The 20141-nt window shown below is 42.6% G+C and overlaps 1 protein-coding gene across 2 annotated transcripts in view; it reads left to right on the forward strand.

Annotated features, from left to right (window-relative positions):
* Nucleotides 1–1539: 1539 nt before the first annotated feature.
* The window catches only part of lamb2 (laminin, beta 2 (laminin S)), a 44792-nt gene continuing 26190 nt past the window's right edge, over nt 1540–20141 (forward strand). For both annotated transcript variants that reach the window (XM_041054760.1, XM_041054769.1), the window contains exons 1-4: nt 1540–1665; nt 2126–2193; nt 19195–19364; nt 19527–19662. In XM_041054760.1, the coding sequence (XP_040910694.1) occupies nt 2163–2193; nt 19195–19364; nt 19527–19662 (337 nt within the window). In that variant the 5' untranslated portion in view covers nt 1540–1665; nt 2126–2162. The remainder of the gene's footprint in view (nt 1666–2125; nt 2194–19194; nt 19365–19526; nt 19663–20141) is intronic.

The following is a 20141-nucleotide window of genomic DNA, read 5'->3' on the forward strand; positions in this document are numbered from 1 at the left end:
GTCTATTTCAAATCTTTCATTTGTCAGGAAATATTGAATAATTTTACATGTTTGTGTCTGAATCAGTTATTTCACAATTTCTCTGCCACACTTCAACTGGAGCAGAGGTCTAATCAGAACCACTGAGAACACCAGAGTGGATGAGCAGGCTCCCTACAGGGGGAAAAAAAAAAATCACGGTCAACATGTTGACCATGAACTCTGTTCAATCACAGGCTCTTATGCCTCTTTTTACTTGGTGCTGATCTGTGTCTCCTTCCTCTCATTCCCCTGCTGTTCTCAAGGAGCTGTGCTGCTCTCTGTAGGGTTCTGGCACTGGATCCTGGGCTCTAACAAAGAGAGGCTGTCCTTCCAGCAGCACGGGGAATGTGTAATATGACAGATTCATAGCAGAGCTTGTCCTGGAGAACACAGTCTGTGTAGTAGTGAGGCTCAAACACCTGTGTACATCAGACCCTGTGTTAGTAAAGACTGCACCTGTATACTTATGTATCTTAAGCATACAGGAGATGAATTCTTTGGATCAGAAGTTACATGATGATCTTTTTTTCCTCTGAAAATAGACCTGACCATTGTTCCCCACTGTGTGACTTATTGTAAGCCCTGAAAGAGACCGTCCCAACCACCTGCTGAATGACACTGATGTTTTGAGACCGCGCAGGCAGCCGGGAGATCTGTGGTCTGTGCGCGGGCACGGGCAGCTCAGGCTGCAATCAAAGGGAATCTAATCCGTCCAGTCGGGAGCGCGCATTCCTGCTCCAGGTCAGACCCGCACCGTGCACAGACGGGGGCTCCTCGGAAAACATGCAGTGGGTTTATAAGACAAAACTTTACAGAGGAGTCAGCGTTTCTGATCATAAATAAATAAATAACTCGCTAAAAACTTGATTGTCCTTAGTGTCAGTGAAGATGAGTGAAAGCCAACTGAGATTTAACCTCTTTTGAGCAACTGTCAGTATGATAAATCTGATTCTGTTTGTATATTTGTTGAAATTATTATTTATTTGGGTCAATACAGTGACTAATGAGGCAGATCCAGGGTGATGGTGCCACAAATTTAATCCCACAAACAGCTGTGGACACTGACTGAACTTCTGCCCAAACGCACTGTGCAAACTGAATTGTAGAGAAATATAATTATACCAAAATATAATTAAGTCTAAGGTGTATGATATATCTGCTGTTATTTTTATTAGACCATTTTAAATTATATTTATTAATCTTGAAAATGTTATAGCTGGTGTTAGGCTAAATCCTAAATTGTAAAATTCATTTTACACTTCTCGATTTGTTACATGTTCAGGGCGTCTCTCGTTTACTCTTGGGTAGATGCTCAGAGAGAACAACTGTGTGGTCAGTTGAAAATATGAGTGTTAGAAATAAAAGGCAAGCGTTGCTTTTAGCTGGATGAGACTGCAGCTACTTCATTCGTCCATCAGGGGACTCGAACCGGTGACCATCCAGTGAACAGGACCGCCCTCCCCGGCTCCGCTCCGAGAGTCCAGCTCGGGGTTTCCAGCGGAGGCGCGCAGGAGTTGAGGAGTCCTGATCACAGTAACGCTGCTCAGCTCTGCGTCTGTCCGGGTAGCTGCGCAGCAAGTGGAGCCGGAGGGAGAGTGTTTCAAGCACAACACCGGAGCAAACACCTGAAAGAGGATCGAGACGGTGAGTAACTTTTTTTTTCTGAGGGGAAAACACAACCAGGCAGAGAAACACAGCGGACGGCTGGTAACAGTTTGTCTGAGCGGGCCCCATCTGAGAGGACTGTGTTAATTAACCGGCTTGCACAGCGGAGGATCTCACCAACACACAGGAGATCTACATCGTGGAAATTGAATGTGCATTCAGAACATAGACGGAAAATCCTCTCAGGGGGCCCCTGGCTGTCCCTGACCCCCTCACTGTGGACCTCCAGTTGACAAACTTCACCCAAAGTTTGCGCTCATCAGTGTTGACCTGGACTAACCCACAGCTCTGCGTTTTTCCTCCCTATTTCCCTCTAATCACATTTGAAAAGTCACAGTCTGTGGGTGTTTTCTTTGCTGCTCGTGTTGTGTTTGGTGCCACATGTTGTGGAGGTCAGTATCACACCGTTGACTTCAGCACTCTGTGTTTCATGCCGCAGGTTGCTCACAGCCCGGAGGGTTGATGTGCGCTCAGAGATGCAAGCCTCACTGCTAATGCTCGTCTGTGGTAAGTCGACTGTGCACCGAGGAGCGCTTTGATGTCCATCCGTGTCTTCTGCTCCATAACAAATCCTCAGAAGTCCTTCAGTGAGCGCTTATGATGTGTCTTCAGGTCACTGGGCTTTCTTTAATGACTTTCTGTGGAACATGTGGAGCTTATACATTCATATTAAGTCTGTAGGTGTTGAGCTGAAGTCTTGTTTTTCTTAAAAGGTCTAGAGAGGCCACAGAAGTGATTTCACGTGAGTCCACTGCAGACTGTTCTTAGTAATGATTTAAAGATCCTCGCTCTGGCTGCGGGGAATCCCTGCAAGTGAGCATGCTTTGAAAAGAGCTGTTATCTCAGTCCACTGGCAGAACGTTCACTTGTTTTGAAGATTAAAAAGGTGTTTTAACCCAGGGTAGACAGCTCCTTTATCCTTTAAGGCGAATGTGTTTGCAGGGTAATAGCTGGGTGAAAGGAAAATCTATTCATCTCTGTTGCCTAAATGAAGCTTAATCAAAATTGTCTTTTTTTTTTCTCTACAAAATGAGCTGTTTGTTCCCATTTTACAGTTTCTTGGATTTAAGTCTTCCAGGAAAACGTCAAGAGTTGAGGCCAAAATAATAATTTCAAAGAAGAGACTTATGAACACACACTCATACACATGCACACACACACAGAACCTGCAGTAAGTTTAACACTGTGCAGGAAACAAGTGTAAGCTCAGGTACAACCAGTAGCCTGGATGTGGGGTTGATGGGAGCGTCGGCCCCTGTGTCTCCCGTCACAGAGATAAGATAGCTGTTGTTTCTTTTTTAGGGCCCCTGGTGCCCTCCTGGTCTCCGGGGTCATTCCTGCCTCTCCCTGTCTGTCTCTCTCTCTCTCTACCCCTCTCTCTCTGCGGGTGGTGTCGCTCTGTTTATGGTCCTCCTAAAACAGCCCAGCTGAATCCGCAAATAGAGACACCCACTCCATTACCTTACCTACAGCACTGCTCAAAGACGCCTCTGGATTCGTGTGTGTCTGTATGTCAGTGTGTGAGAGACATAGATTTCAGTAAAATAACCTATAACACACAGTATCTGATGAAGGCTTCTTTTCACTAGATCAGTTCATTAAAAAAAAGTAATTTAAAGCCAGAAAAGATCAGTGAGAGGTTCAACAAAGTGTTTTCCATCAGTGTTTCAGTCTGAAGCCTGTGGAGGTGTACTCAGTGCTATCAGTGAGCTAAAGATTTATCCGAGTAATGACCCTCAATAAAACGCATCCCACTGCATTGTTCCCTGGAGCTAGAGGACAATGGGCTGAGTGCTCCAGTTAAAGTCTGTTAGTGCCTGCTGTTAGCACCCAGGGTGTCCCCTCAGACATCAGCACTGATCACACCTGCAGCTCTTTGTGGTGCCTGACAAAGCTCTGTGGTCTCTCAAGGACACAGTGAAGTTCTTTTTGTAGTTTTTCAGCACTTTGCTGTCGTTGTTGATTAAAATCAGGAGAAGATCAGAAGGAGGCTCAGTGCATGGAAAGCCTGCATCCTAGGTGGGGAGGAGATAGAGTCAGAGAATTATTGTCAGTTTTTCCATTTCATGCATGAAGGGGAGGGAAATTATAAAGTAACAAAAAGAACATTTACACACAGAGGGGTCCTTTTGGGTATTTCTTATGAGAGACTTCTGTTACTGTATGTGTTTTATGGATTGTCTTCACACGGGTTTGAAGTGGGCCTGGCTTGGTTGGAAAAAGGTGATGTCACATGCTTTTATTTTTCTTTTGGGGGCATTGTACACAGCAGTGGATAGATGAGATGATAGAGACCGAAAGACATGTAACGGAGTCTCTGGCCGGAGGCGAAGCAGGGACATTGCAGTTCATGGTCAGTGATTTAATCTCTTGGCCAACAGGGACCCAACACTAGGTACTGCTCATGTTTCCTGTCTCTCTCTCTCTCTCTCTCTCTGTCCTGACTGTCAAATAAAAATCCAAACAAATCATGTGTAAAAAAGGTTTCAGAGGATGATACAAGTATTTATACATTCAGGTTTCTACCAGGTGGTTGAGGATCTTATTTCAGAAGCTCATTCATCTCTGAGATAACAAGTATTTCCTGTGGACGTTAAGTATCTCAGAGTTAAAGCGTAAAGGTCAGATATGTAGTCAGGTAGGATTTTAAAAATTTATCTGGAAAGGAAACAAGTTCAAAAGAGTTACAGAGAGAGATGGGGTCGGCTGAGAGTGTTTTAGAGGAAAAGCAGAGGAGGAAATAGGAAACAGGGATGAGTTTTAGAGCGGAAAGGTGAACAAGTGTGTCTGATGTGAAGTGTGTCATCATAGAGATACAGAGCTGTCTGTTCAGACTACAGACGCCTCTGAGGACGAGCTACAAGGTCAAGGATCCAAACCCCCAGGGTCAGAGATGGGGTTAATTGGTGTGTGTGAATGTGTGTGTGTGTGTGTGTGTGTGTGTGTGTGAGAGTTTGAGGAGAGAGAGAGAAACAGGGAGAGAGTGAAAGGACTCAAGCTGATCACAGCAACAAAAGAACCAGCAGTGCCTGCACTCTTGTCTTTTTCTTTTCACTTTCTATGTCTTTTCTTCTTCTCTTGGGGTGGGGGTGGAAGGAGGAGACCTGTAGGAAGCTGGTAATGTGTGATTGCACATGTGCACAGCAGAAAGTCTCTTGAACAAATGTATTTTTAAGGAAAACATGTATCGGACAAAAGGGCATGAAACCTGTTGACACTATTTGGTGTTTTAACAAAAGTACCATGAAGACATTGTGTTTTTTTCCCAGTAATGACTTTTTGTGTGCTGTGAAGTGGTGCGATCATGTTTAGCTGTGGGAGGGGCCAACTCATTATTGTTCTGGAGGAAGGAAGGAAGGAAGGAGGGAACATGGAAGGAAGGAAGTAAAGGAAAGAATTCTTCACATGAAAGAGGATCGGGGTTTGCCTCATGATGCAAAGTAAATCCTTTGTAATTCACCTTTCTTACAGGTGTGTATATGTGTGTAGGAATGGAGTACTGTTGAACTGTTGACATCCTCCTCAGATGTGTGTGTTGTGTGTGTGTGTGTGTGTGTGTGTGTGTGTGTGTGTGTGTGTGTGTGTGTGTGTGGGAGGGAGGGGGGAGCAGGTGAGAGCCGGTATTAGGCAGTGGGAGTGAGACAGTGTGTTCCCGAAGCCTTTGTAAGCAACAGCCTCCGGAAATGTGCGGATACCAGAACAATGGTGTGGTAAAGCCTACTAACCACCAGCAGTAGAGACAGAGAGTGAGAGGGGGGAGGCAGAGAGGGAGGCTGAAAAACTAGAGGTGGGGGGGGGGGAAGGTTTGGATAGAATCAGGACAAAGAGAAAAGAGGGAGAGAAAGACTTTAGGCACAAGGAGAAGGGGTGGGGAGAGAGAGAGAGAGAGAGGGAACAGGTTTGTTTATATGAAAGGACAGTGAGTTTGGTTTCTCCGTCCTGTTGGCAGGAGCTTTTCTGGATGAAAAGAAGAGGTGGAGATAAAGAGACAGGGAGGAGGAATAGGAAATGGAGCTGGTCACATTAAAAACAATGGGGTGGGTGGTACAGTGGATGGAGCTGCCATGTGCTTACAGTGTGGACAGGTACACAAGACAGTTTGACTCTGTATAGTGACGAGTAGCAAGTGAAGTGACAGTAAATATTCAGACAGTGCAGTTTCCACCCAGCTTTAATTAAACAGCATTACACAGACAGAACCCTAACACAATCACATCAATGGGCCTTTTTCACTGAAGACAGCACAGAATGGGTGATGGCTGAATTCCATTTAGCTGCTTCAGTTTCAGGGTCCTGGTATTGTTTATGCTTACTGTCATTATAACTTCATGTCAATCTACCTGTTTTTAATTGCGTTTTCAATCTGCATATAAAAAACAACCTCAGTGGAAACATCAGAAATTTGACAAGAGCAAAAATCAAAATGTCTCGAGAAACTGTTCATCCTTGGCTGTGCTGAAAATGTTGGTGTATTTGTAGTTGGTTAAAAACCAGATGTGACGAAGAATAAGAATAGCACACAAACTAATGATGAGGCTGTAACATCCCTCCACGAACAGAAATGCCTCTTTTCCATGACACATTCGACATGGTTTCCCCATCATCTGAGGTTTGACTGGCACTTTTTTGATCCGTTCATCTCATTTCATCCTCTTCTTCTGCACTGATTTAGTGGCACCAAAATACGAGAGCAAGCAAGACGAAAATAAATAAAGAAGATAGTGATTAAAAAAAGGGTGAATGGAAAAGAGAAAAGGGTTGGATGGAAAAGAACAGGAGAAGTGATGCATGTATGTAATCATCAGTTGTTTATCTCGGTGCATCAGACGAGCAACAATTATCCTTCTTAAGAAGCTGCTGTTATTGTTATTGTTATTGTTATTGTTATTATTGTTAATGTTGCCTCACCACCTTCCCTCATGGAGGTGAAACGTGTGGTTTTAAATATTACTCCAGAATGTATGTTTGTTTAATCAGAGACAGACGATGAATCCCTTACATGTTTGTTGCCCGGTAACAAACTACGATAAGATCCTGACAGAGCAGTATAGAAGGGTTTTTGTTTTCTGTGTTTTGTGTACTAATGCAGACCGAATGGTGTGCAGTACAGTTAAATGACTTTATATCAGCCTATGTGCAAAATGAATGGCAATCGTTTATAATCAGTGCTTTCTGTTTTGCAAGAGGGCCAAAGTGGGGCTTTGTGTACCCAGAGTGCACTCTGACACAGTGTAAACCTACATCAGGAGAAGAGAGCGTAGAGGAGGGAAAGAATTTACCATAGTTTTTTTTTTTTATTGTTGTGACACAAAGAGATGCTGTCATGATATGAGTAACAAACCTTAAATGTGAACTCTCTGCTGTAATGTCAAAGACTTGCTGCAGAGAAACGTCTCTCTGTCATGTCCACCCTCTTCACCTCTGGCATTTTATTTTTTGATTCTTTTATTGCTGCAGGCCACAGGCCGAGTCTGATACCGGGCTAATAACAGACTGTGCCGTGCAGCTTCGTTAAAAAGCACTCACAGACACACACTCCACACCTCTAATTATCTAATAGCAGACAAGTAGCAATTACAGTGTGATACTGCTGCATGTCAGGATGGAAGAAGGGATAAGGGAGGAAGGATGGGAGGAAGGAAAGGAAAGAGGATAAAGGTAGAGACAAAGGAAGAAAGGAGGGACTGATGCAGTTAATGTGATCAGTATTTTCTTGAGATAGTTCAGATTCGGATTTTTTGTTGTCTTAGAAGACAGGCTGACCTCTGCCCACGCTGTGGAGTGGTTTCCTCCTGTAGCCCTGTAATTACACACACACACACACACAGACACACACATTTAAACACAAAGTCTAATAAAACCTTGTGGCTTGTAAACATAGGCCAGCTGTCTCATGTCTATATTCCAGGCCACTGTGTTTGATATTTACATGAGAATTACCCAGAAGCCTGCATCTTGTCGTGTAATGTAACTTTTGCCTGATATAAAATCCTGGAGTGTAACAGAGCAGGAACAAGTCAGCTTTAAATGGGTACTTCAACAGTTTAGTATTACACTGCCACAAAGCTGGGAGACTTTGGAGAAACAGATTTAAAAATAAATGGTCAAATTGATGCAGCAGAACATTTCCCATTATGCAGCTTGATACAGTTGTTCACTCTTGTTAGATGCTCCTTAGTTTATAAACACCCACATCTTTCCAACACTGCAGCCCAGTTAGTAACACTGACTTTCTCCTGAAACTTTGCAGTCTTCAAGCCCAAACCCAGATTACTCGAGTGATGTCTTAAGTACTTTTCTCAAACATGTCAAAGCTCCTCCAGAGCCACAGAAGGCATTACGCCTCTGTTTGCATAAGCTGAGTAGTTCTCACTGTGACAAGTAAATCCACTTTTAAAACAGCATCTAAAGTTAAAGGAGTTCCCCCTTGCTTTCTGTCATAGTTATGTTTTCATGTACAACAATACCATGCAACAACGGCGTATCATGGACAAAAATATATGCAGATGTGATGGATTATACAGGCGCAGCAAATTTTAGGAGTCTGCCAGTTGATTTTCATAATGAAAAGAAATCATTTCCTGGAATGTAGATTAATTACACTCAGCATTGTTTCAATCATTGTTTGGCAGATTTGTTTTTTCCTGCCCAGTTCAAATCTAGGGTTAAAAAAAAAAAAGACCTCACACACCAACTGATTGTCTCACATATTCACATGAGCATAACAACACAAATATTCAATGTACAAAACACATGCATGAGTAATTTGGCTCATGTACATACAGTATTCATCCAGGTTATCTAAAGATTTAAAAAAGCAGGAAACATACAGGTCACTCACACATGCAAACACACACCACACCAATTGCATGTCTCGACTAATGACAAGTCCCGCGTGTGCTGCAGTTTTCTCTGAGCTTTCCCTCTAAGTGAAGCCAGATTTTCTTCATCACAGGCTCTGATTAGCACCTACAACAAACACATCTGCACTCTGCTCTGCGCTCTGTGTCTCCCAGAGCAGCTGCTCAGCACCAGGGCAAACACACAACACTGTAATCACTAACCAAACCCGCAGCAACTCACTCTCTACGGCTGAGTAACTGATGGATAAGCTGGTTGCACCCAGCATCTGCTGGCCATGTGTGCCTCTTGTTTGGAGGATTTATTGAGCCTCAGGCGGCATGGCAGTGGGTAGTAGACTTCAGCGGACAATTTTACAGATACGATCATTGTAATCATCTAAGTCCCACTGCAGTTTGGAAGCTTTATGTGGTGTGGCTACACTACTGCTCCATTGTTTGTAGTGGTCCCACCATCAGTAGATGGCTCTCTGATCGGAGCTGAGGACTGAGGTTTACCTAAAGATTGTGACATCAACATATTTGTTTCAAAAATTCTATCTTAGAAATGTCCAATTTTCAAAGATGGTCTGAGGATACAAACTTGCAGAGATCAGAAAGACTATTAAAAAGTCTCTTTATCTCTATAAGAGTGCTAGTGAATCTTCAGTAGGTGCAGACATGTGGGAATGAAGGCTGGGCAGAGGATTTCCATCCAGCTCTACTATCCACCTGTTGCTCACTCCTTGTTTCATATTACCTCTCCAACATGGAGTGATTCAGACATCTCCAGGATGAGACAGGAATGTGAATGTCTCCTCCAGCGAGACCAGCTGCCTCCCAGTGCCATGCCTTGTTAAAATAACAGCCTGTGTAATGGCCAGCGTCTGGCCTCACTCACTGAAAGCCTCTGTCTGTTAGAGAGCCAGGCAAGTCTGTCAGTGACAAACCCAGAAACAGCTGAGGACGAGTCAAAGATCATGCCAGGCCGAGAGGAAATATATAATGATTGCAGTCCAAATATATGGAAAATGACAAGTTTTTGAAATATAAATGATTTTCAAATACAAATTTAAACAGGCCTTGTTAGTCGTGTTCTTTGACATGAATTTAATATTTAACACAAGTCCTCTGCAGCCAAATGACTCATATTGAACATATTCAAAAATATCCAAAACAGTGTTTGTCTCAAAGGATGAACAAACATGTAAAATGACTATTAAAAACAGAGAAGAGAGAGACAAGTAAAAGATATGTTTAAAAGCTGATTGAATAAACAGCAAATGGTACTGTGGGTGAGGTAAAATATAGTAAAGGTTTCTAGGTAAAAATCAATTTGAAAAGATGAATTTGAAGTTTGTAAGTGAGGTTCATCTTTTGAAATCAATGGGGAACCTGTTCCAGAGTCTGGGAACTTAAAAAACTAAATGCATTATCATTGATGGCTTTAATCCTGGACCAAGGAGTAAATAATAAAGTAAATGGGAGTGAATGGAGCTCAGTGATTTTTTTGATGAGATACATCTTCAAATCAGATAATTCTGTAGGTTTCAGACAGCCAGTGGAGAAATGTTAGTGCAGGGGTGGTGTGTGCACTGAGTTGGGGGTAATCCCTGCTACAGTGTTTTGCACCAGTTGTATGATTAAGTTCATAGGAAGAGCATTACAATCATTGAGATTAATGCTATAGATGTGATAGCGCTTAATAGGAACATGTTCAAAGAAAAAAATGGGGCCCAGGACTTAGCCATGGAGTACACCACAAGGAATACTTTCAGAACTCCATGAAGAACTTCAGTGGCTTATATATATATTTTGTACATATAGACCAGTAACCAGTATTAAAGAACAGATATATCTACAGTCTTGGCAATAGCCACATTCTGTGAAATGTTAAAACTACTTTTGTAATTTTTAGTACAAATGTCATGTGGACTGGGCCTGGATTATAGTCAGGACTATTTCTTAATTTGTCCTTTTTCTAAATAACTAAAATAATCCTACTGGAATTTTTGTGAGCACTCTCTGGCTGTGGGCCTCCATCTATGTCACCACCTTTCACACCACCAGTGACGGCACAGCTTTGAAAATCATCCTCTCCCCATTTCCAAAAATTATACATGACATTAAGGTCAGCGGCCATTTTTGTAAGCCAGGCCCTGGGCTTTGATTAAAGAAAGGGGTATGAAAGGAGTGATGAAGTAATGGGAGGGCAGAGAGGGGAGTCTGAGCTGCTGAGGAAGGAGCGGTGGACATGAGAAGAGTAGAGAGGTGGGAAGCAAGAGCTGAGACTAATAAAGAGGCGAGGAGGGAGGAGAACAGCTGGATGTTTGGCTGTGGGAGTTGACCATCCATCAGCTAAGTGCAGAGCAAAGAGAGGACGGAGACACAGAGAGGGAGAATGTAAACTAATTAACTGAGGAGTTAAAAATAAAAGGCTGTTGACTTTTCTCTGCCCGGGTTTTAAAGTAGCTGTCTGATGGTGAGTGCTAAACATATCTGTGTCGCCTTTACGTCCCACATTCGCTCAGGACGGGTATGCAGCTCATTGCCTGTCTTAAAATGATGCTATTCCTGTCTGCTCGCTGCCCTGGACGAGCTGATACTGGATCTGACCATGCTGTCATTTTAATATTCTTGGCAATGTGTTTTTGTTCATGCTGTCCCAGCATTGCTTGTATGTGTCCATGGTGTCCATGTGTGCCTTCTTGTGCATCTGTTTGTTCATCTTGGTTTCCTACATTGTTTACGCTGGTGACAGCAAACTGTGTCTCGCTGGCTGGTTCCAGAGGAATGTGTCATGTTGATGCCACATCCCTGCTCCCGCCCACACGACACACACACACACACACACACACACACAGAGCTGGAGGAGCTTGTTACTGTGTGGCATTAGATGGATACAGATGGGTGACAAATTAAAGGAAAAACCAACATCAAGTCTTTGTAAGATGTTGAGCCACCATATGTGTGCAGGGAAGAGCGCCAGTCTGCCACAAGACATCCCCAGTCTGGATGTTTCATGCTGTCCTGCAAATCAGAATCCGTCCAAAATCTCTCATAGGTATTGTCCCTTCGCTAAGTCCTGTCACCTGTAAAGATATTTCTATATTTTTTTGACTGATGCAACTCTCATATCTGTATGCTGATTATGAAGCTGTTGTCATAATGCAGCATAAAGACTGGAAAGGGGAAGACGGCTGTCAGTTTGACCCTCTCATCTAACTCTCAGCAGGAAAGTGAATGTGTATTTCAGAAAATGTCAAACTATTCCTTTTTCTTACTGTTGCAGCACCATATCATTGTCGCACAAAACATACTCATTTCACAGTAATAATGGTGTGGGATTTACTTCATCACAGACAGCAATCAACAATGTTGTTGGGTGAAATGATTGATTTTATCAGTTCTTGCTATCTTGATGATAGAATAGGCTTTATTGTCATTGAACAATGTCCAACGATCATTAGCCGCACAAGTTTCCTGGAAGGTTTGTCTCTCATTTTTAGTGTTTCCTCCTGACTCCTTTTTAAATCTGAACCCTGCTAAAGGCTCTTGAGTGAGCGTATGATGATACTACCTCCTTGATAACTCAGTGCTGTGTAATGACTTTTAAATAAAGACCAAGACTAAAGCTAACAGGCCCTGGGTAAGAAGTCTGATCAACACTATAGTGCAGTACTGTAAGAATTAATGTAACAGCCTATCAAAAGTCTATTTCTTCTAACACTAAACACTTACTTGAGCAGTACAAAAGTTAGTTTTACACGTTGTTCAATTCAATTCAATTTTATTTATATAGCTCCTTCCACAATCAAAATTGTCTCCCTGTTAACAAGAAGAAACTTTTAGCAGAACCTGACTCATATGGGGGACCCTCCTGCTGATGGCCAGGGCTGGGTGAAAGGAGGAAAAGGAGGAAGGTAGGACAGCTGGGAATGGAGGAGAAGGACATGCAGCATTTAAAACATGATACAAAAAGGGTTGGACAATGTTAGAGGGCCAGCATTCAGATTACAGAACAGTTGTTTATTGTTTCAAACATGGATTTGTTCTCTGATTTAGCCTTTTTAAGTTTGTGTAACCTGTTACTTTGTAAAATCAGCTGATGACAGGCCAACTCTTTGCCTTTGAAGCAGCAGTCTATGGAGCTGACAAAAACACAGTTTGACTCTTTAGACACAGTACAGTTCTATGTGCATCTCCTCAGCATATGGAAAAAACCAAAGCTTGACCTTGGACTTGCTGTGCTTATTTACTGTTGCTTTTAATGTGATGAGGAAATCACCATTAGGTAGAGAGGGTTTAGCCAGCAGTCAGCTGAGTTGTGGTCTGGTGACTGAGAAGGCCGTGGCACCTGATTCATATTACATTCACATAATTTCATACATTAAACCATTCAGTGACTCGTCTTGACTCACATCTTGGCATGTGCATTTGCTATGTGTCATTATTTCAAGAATTTCCTGTAGTTTGTCACCCATCTGTAGATACTAGAGATGTAATGACAGTATCTACAGGTGGAAACTACATGTTGCTTTTTGGACTGAAAATTTAAATATCATCTAGTTGCCATCTTCATCATCTGTCCTTTAGGAATCTTCATCTGTGTTGTGATTAACCGAGGAAAGAAACTGACCAGGCCTGGTCTGTATCTCTGATTGTCTGGTACTGAGCCATTTTTCTTCACTGCATCATGTGCAGTAGACTTCTTGTTGACGGAGGATTTAAAGAAAGGGTGAAAAAGTTCCTGTCTGCTGTACTTGGACTGGCAGAGAGGGAATCAAAGACAGAGTTGAAAGCCGGGAATAAGAGCAGAGCACACCTGGGGGGTGGGGGGGCGGGATTTATTTTTTGAAATGAACTCGGATGCCCTGCGGGCTGCACCCTGCATTCTGTATCACTGCCTCTGTCAGTTAAAGCATTGCCTCATGTGGAAGATCTGCTGGCTCAGAGTCAGGTTTCACTGTCCTTTGGCATGAGAATAATGATATCATGCCTTTTTTAACCGTTCGCCTAGAATAAGTTAACGACAGTGGACAGCTTGTCTCCTGCTTGACGGCTTAAACAGCATGACTGCTGCCACAGTAATACTGTACATGACATGTAAAGAAAGAGCTGTCTTGGTAGCATCATATGAAGATTGTCACCCATATGAAAAAAAAAAACAACTCAATAATAAAGCTTTATGTATGTGATACGTTGCTACAAAAGGCTAAGCAAGCTGAATAGTGCAGCTTGCTTAGCCTTACACTGAATGCCTTACACACACCAGCAGCAGCAACACCGCCCCCTTCTCTCCCCTCAGCTGTCAGCCTGCATTCCTCCCTGCCTCTCCATTTATGGATATAGAGAAAAGAAAGAGGAAAAGACCAAAGGAAGGAAACTCAGATCTCTAATCAAGCACTACATCACATTTTGTCCTTGAAGCTACAGTATTAACTTTTTACTTAGATGGAGGGAGGGACCATAAGCCTGGCGCAAAAACTTCCCCTCAGCTGGTCCATTGTCTGCCCACTTTTCACTCACACTGAGTCGGGGCATTTGGAAAACCACCACAGTCCGTGAAATGAAAGGAAGAAAAATGCTGGTTTCAGTCACATTTTTGAACAGTTATCTTCAGTCACTTTATGATTAATTTGTTAATTATTACCCACTTAAATTGACTGCTAACAGTCTATTAACTGATAGAAAATACAGTGTCTTAGAGCCCAGCGTGACATCTTCACATTGCTTGTTTTGTCCAAACAACAAAACAAAGATATTTAATGTACAATGATACATAACTGGGGAAAGAAGCACATCCTACACCTGAGAAGTTGCAGCATCCGAGTTGCCACAGCCATCAAATTCTTGGGTTTAAAATGGCTAATAAATCAATTATAAAAACAGTTGTTTAGTGTGGGGAGCAGAGATGAGGGGGAGGCTAAGCAACTGACATGGGTAGCAATGAGTCTCAGGGCAGTATTGCAGTGAAGCCACAGTGCCATTTTGGCAGATAGAAATGATCCTTTCTCAAGATGTCAGAGGATCCTTGAATAATACCTGTGTTTCATTTAAACTTTCATTGTTGCTTATTTAGCCACGGACATTAACATTATAGAGAAAAATGATTTAATGTGATGTTCTCAGGCTTCAGGCTTTTTGCTTGCATATTTAGGGTTGTTATCAGGCCAATATTTCATACACGATATCATGTCAGAACAGTGACAAATGGCATTATAACATACTATCTAATTAAAGTGCCTGCTGGCTCTTCTCTGTCCTTTTCTGTCCATACATCACCTCTTTTCACCCTTTTATTCTTTACTTCTTATTCTCCGCCTACAGCTCCTGCAGTTCATACTTGTCATGCTTGCACAGTCGGTGCGTCCCCTCTGAAACTACATATTCACTCACAATACGATAAAATGTTTTGAATACAATTGTCTACCAAGTGGCAGATACCACCTCCCATTTATCTGTCCTTCATACCTTCCTGCCTCCATTGGCCTCTGCTTCCTGGCCTGTTTTACATCAGAGCAGCAGTGGTCTGATCACTGTCAGCTGTACGACCCATGAATACTCTGACGTCACCTTGTCAGACATGTTTGTTACAGCTCCAGCGTGATAATAACAAGAAATGCATCACCACCTTCACTGTTCATATCATGGAAAGAATTTATTCGTATTTCTAAAGGTAAAAATGCATAAATCAATTTGTCATTCATTTTGTGAAACCTAAAATGAAGTGATTTAAAATGTCCCAGTTTGTCCACTGAGTAATAATAAATGCGATTCACTTCTCTGAAAATCTTCTTGTCTTCCTGACACTGCACTCATATCAGCTCAGCCTGTGTTGTGAGTAGAGGTGTGAAGCCTGTGTAGTTTTTCACAGACAAACAAACACAGACAGAAACACACAGAGATAAAAGACAAGAAGAAACCCACTGATTATACGACACATCAGACGTCTGCTTCGCTCCTCCGCCCTCCCTGGTCTTTCTCACACACACACACACACACACACACACACATACACACACACACACACACACACACACACACACACACAAAGACCTTTGAGTGTGTGCCAATGGTTTCAGGAATAGATATCAAGTTGTGTCTGCATGGGTTTTCCCACTGTCTGTACAAAGGCTCTGTACTGTGTCTCTCTTTCACACTCTTTCTCTCAGCCTTCATATCAGCTGTCGGTCAGCTCAAACCCAGAATTCAGAACTTTTCCCGACAACACATAATCCAAATTTGGTTGCAAGAAAGTGAAAACTAGTGGCAATGTTCATTTTTAAAAATGAAATATTCTTTGATTTGGTAAAAAAAATATTTTATTAAACAGTCAGCAACAGATTTATTTGACTACATGTTGCAAATTATTCTTAGGTTTTCTTGGATGTTTTGTATAAATTTCAGACTAATCCAGTGAAAAATAAGCAGTCGGTGAGGCTTAGATTACACACACACACACACACACACAAAGAATCTGAAAAACTGTGAAATTTATCTCCAAGGACCAAACTTCAAAAATTCATAACAGAAAAATCATTTGGAGGAGAGCTGTACAATTAGTATGTTCCCATGAGTTTAATAGAAATTTCTATATGATTTATTTATCTATTTATTTATTTATTTATTTATTTATTTTAAGAAAATCCATGATGCGAACTGAGGGCTCCCAGGTGAGTTGGTGTAGAATGACACTTATCTGACCTGCTCTGTCCGTCAGATAAAGGATAAGAGAACGACCTCAGGCCTATTTTATCACCGGCCATTATGTCTGTTGTATGTCGCTGCTGCACCTTGTACTTGAACAAATCCTCTAATAGATGTCTTTTGTGTAGACAACAAGTTCGTGCTTGATGTTTACATTCACTTGAAAAATGGAGCATGTGAACAAGGTTACGTGCTTGTTGGGTTTGAGTGCCAGAGTTATAACACTGTAATTATGAGTGAGTGCCCAAATGCAGAAGGAAGGGGGGAGGCAGTTGTGTTTGCACACACACGCACAGGTGCACAGAAAGGCCTCCGTACTGTAGGCGTGTGTTCGTGACCCACAGTGTGTTAACCTCATACTTGTTGCTCACTTTGCTGGCACCAACCTGAGACTTGTCCAGATGCCAGGCAAACACAGGTTTCCTCCAGAGTGTGTGTCAAGATTGTGTACTGTATGTGTGTGTGAGTGTCCATGTGAACTTCTCCTCCGCACTGTTCCCAGCAGGCTTCCTACCATGACCTCATAGCAGTGTCAGGCTGTGATACTGTGATGATGATGTGTCTGACTACCTTAAGCAGTGAGTGTAGACCTGCAGAGGCACTGGCAGGTACAGCAACCGGTCTCTCCTCATGCCTGTCAAAAAGAAACCTCACTATTTACAGCGTGTAGGCAGCAGAGGATGGACAGTTATAGAGAAGGCTGACATCATGGCAGACTCGCAACGTTAAGATGTGCTCAGTCACCGTTTTTATTTTTATATTTTTAAATCCATTTTCACGTATGGACTCCGGACATTGTCTAGAGTTTCCCTTTCACACATGCAGCACACAACCAAAGAATGTCCATGTGAAACGTGCTCTCACCTACTGGAAATAGAAACATCGTCAACACGCCCACTCGCTTTCTGTGAATTCTCCAGACAATGACCAGCTCTATTCACACATCAGTTCAATTGGACATTTGCACTAGGGAGTTGACATGAGTTGTACTAGCTGCAGCAGCAGATGGGCTCAAGCAAAGCACCAAGGTTGCAGCTGCTCCAGTGTAGCACCCAGGTGTGAATGTTTAACACCGAGTTGATATAAAACAGAATGATGCAGGAAAAGAATCAGCCTTCACTTTTTTATCTTCTGGGGAAAGTGAATGTAATTAACTTGTGTCACAGTGTAGGAGTGTTTACATGTTAGATGTTGCCATGTAGAAAGTATACATATAATATATGGAGGGAGGTCTGCTGTCTGTCCACCTGTTGTGGACAGACAGCAGATTGACAGGAGGATCCCTGGGTCTCCTCTCTCCTCATACCAAATTCCGTCACGGCAGCACACACACATACACACACATACACAGGCTACACATATGTGTAGGAGGAGACATTGTCATCAAGATGTCCAGTGGAATGTAGTACGGCTGCTGCAGGTTAAGTTTATAAGGTTTATTTTAACTCCCACGCATAGCACGGCTACTCTGTCACACTACCACAGACAGACACACACTGTCTTCGTGAAAACAAGCTTTTCTTTTAGGTCACATCATCTGAAAGTTTTAGCCGTGAGTAAATAATCATTTATTTTCGAGATCAACTTCCAACCATCGCTGGTCTAGGTTGACCTCTGTATGACCTGCGTTGGTTAGTTTCCAGATTTAGCCTGTAGCTGGGGCCTCTTGTCAGGTCATTTCTTTAGGACCCCTGCAGACAGCAGGGCCTGTTAACCTGCAGGGCTTCCTTGAGATAATCCCCCTCCTGCTGGATGTTGTCTCAACATTGAATCGGCTCTTGATCAAGCAGCAGCCGTGCAGATGCAGGGGGCCAGTACCCAGCTCAATAATACCGTGTGGTCTGTGACCTTTAAGAAGTATTTAGAAAATGTTTTTTGTTTTTGTTGTTGTTGTTTTTTTGTTTTTTCCAAAGAGCTATAAACCATGACAACTTTTGATAACTGCCTTCAGTGCCTTAGTTCTAATTTCTGTGAGGTTAAAATGAAATGGCTTAAACATGCAACAGCATGTCATCATCTTTCCCAGAGGATGGTTCCCCTGTGGTCCTCCAGTCCTTTAACAAAATCTGCCTTGTCACCGTTATGCTGGTCAGATATATACAGTCTTATTTAAATCAAAAGCATAACTTCAAAAATCATTAATACATTTACTTGAAGGGCATCACCAAAGCCTGTTCATAAACGCTCCTGCAGATTCTTGACATTTCCAACAATTTGCATAATCTCTGTGCTAAAGTCTAAACATTTAGATGGAATTCAGTAGAAACTGCATCTGCAAATGAATGACCGAAATCCCGCTCCAGTGTTTGCCTGAGACCATCGGATTTTTCAGCAAAACAGGGGTATACTGGATAATTGAATAAGCCTCAGAGAGCCTTATGTTCCTTGACAGATACACTTGAAATTCTGGAGAGCAGACCTGATCACTGGTGCGGTGTTTGATCTGTCTTTAAAGAGTAACTTGACACCAAGTTGAAATGCAGTGTTGTGCTGTCCTGTCTGATTGAAAGTTTCAAGCCTGTTCAGCTGAGCACACCCAGCATCACTGAGCGGTGTGGTTGGGTGTGGTAAAAATTGTGCAGTGACCACCATCAGCAGTGTCACAGTGTCCAGGAGTGCACCTGAGATGACACCACTGAGGATGATTTAATCAGAGGTAGAGAGGAAATGAGGCTCCATACTTAGATAACATTAACATACATACTGTTAAGAAATGACTCAGCTTCACTGGTCTGTGTAAGATAAACCCACAAATTTAGCTCTTTGGTTTCCTGTGGTACTTCCCATCCTGGAGTCTTTCTTCCTCAGGAAGTGATGAGAGCTTTTGATGTGGTCTTTTTTAGGGAAGGAACAAGGGTACTGATTTCAACTTTGATTCTATGTGCCAGTACAAGCTTGTGAATGGGTGCAGTGTTTTTTTTTGCTGTTGACTCTAATTCATTTTCTGGCTCCCCCACAGTCCTGGCTGCTGCTGTCGGCCAGGAGCCTGACCACAGCCACGGCTGTGCTCATGGCAGCTGCTACCCGGCAACAGGGGACTTGCTGGTTGGACGAGAGAAGAACCTGAAGGCTTCTTCCACTTGTGGGATGAGGAGAAAAGAGCCTTACTGCATTGTCAGTCATCTTCAGGTCAGTGCATGTGTCATAACACGTTTGTGAGATTAAGTTAAATTTGAATTTTGTTTCTCTGCGTCCTTTCTCTACATTCGATCTGTGCCTCTGGGTTTCCCGTTGACCCCTCAACTCTCTCCTTTGACCTTGTGACACTGACCTTTTCCTGTCCTGTTGAAGGATGAGAAGAAGTGTTTCGACTGTGACTCCAGACGACCATATGACCCCGTCTATAACACTATCAATCACCGGATAGAGAATGTGATCACCACCTTCAAGCCTCACCGCAAGAAGTCCTGGTGGCAGTCTGAGAATGGTGAGAAGACTTGTTGATCACCCCTGTTCTGCACTGACTGACTGATGTTTTAATTTAGCCCTGCCAAAGTTGGTAATATGACTAAATTAATATGGCTTTAACTGGTGTGTATAGTTAAAGCTGTTATTATTTGAGACAGGAACAGAGGTAGCACAGAGGAGAGAAAATGAAAGGATAAAAAAGACGGGGTAGTGGATATCCTGAAGCAGAAATAACTTATTTGGAAAAAGGGAAAAAGAACAAGATCCTAAAAGTTTATTGAAACCACAAGCAGTAAGCAACTAGTAACTATAGAGAACTTTAAAGACAGTATTAAGTTTGCACACACACACACACTGTGGCCAACATCCTCTGACCAGCTACAGATGGGCTTAATAACAGAGTAGGCCCTGTTCTGGCCTCTCAACAGAGAGAGGAATTGGGGATGACAGGGGAAGGAGAAAAGTTAAAGCTCTGATGGAAACGCAAAAGTGAAAGTC

This window comes from Toxotes jaculatrix, chromosome 2 (genome assembly GCF_017976425.1).
Source record: "Toxotes jaculatrix isolate fToxJac2 chromosome 2, fToxJac2.pri, whole genome shotgun sequence".
Taxonomy (NCBI): domain Eukaryota; kingdom Metazoa; phylum Chordata; class Actinopteri; family Toxotidae; genus Toxotes; species Toxotes jaculatrix.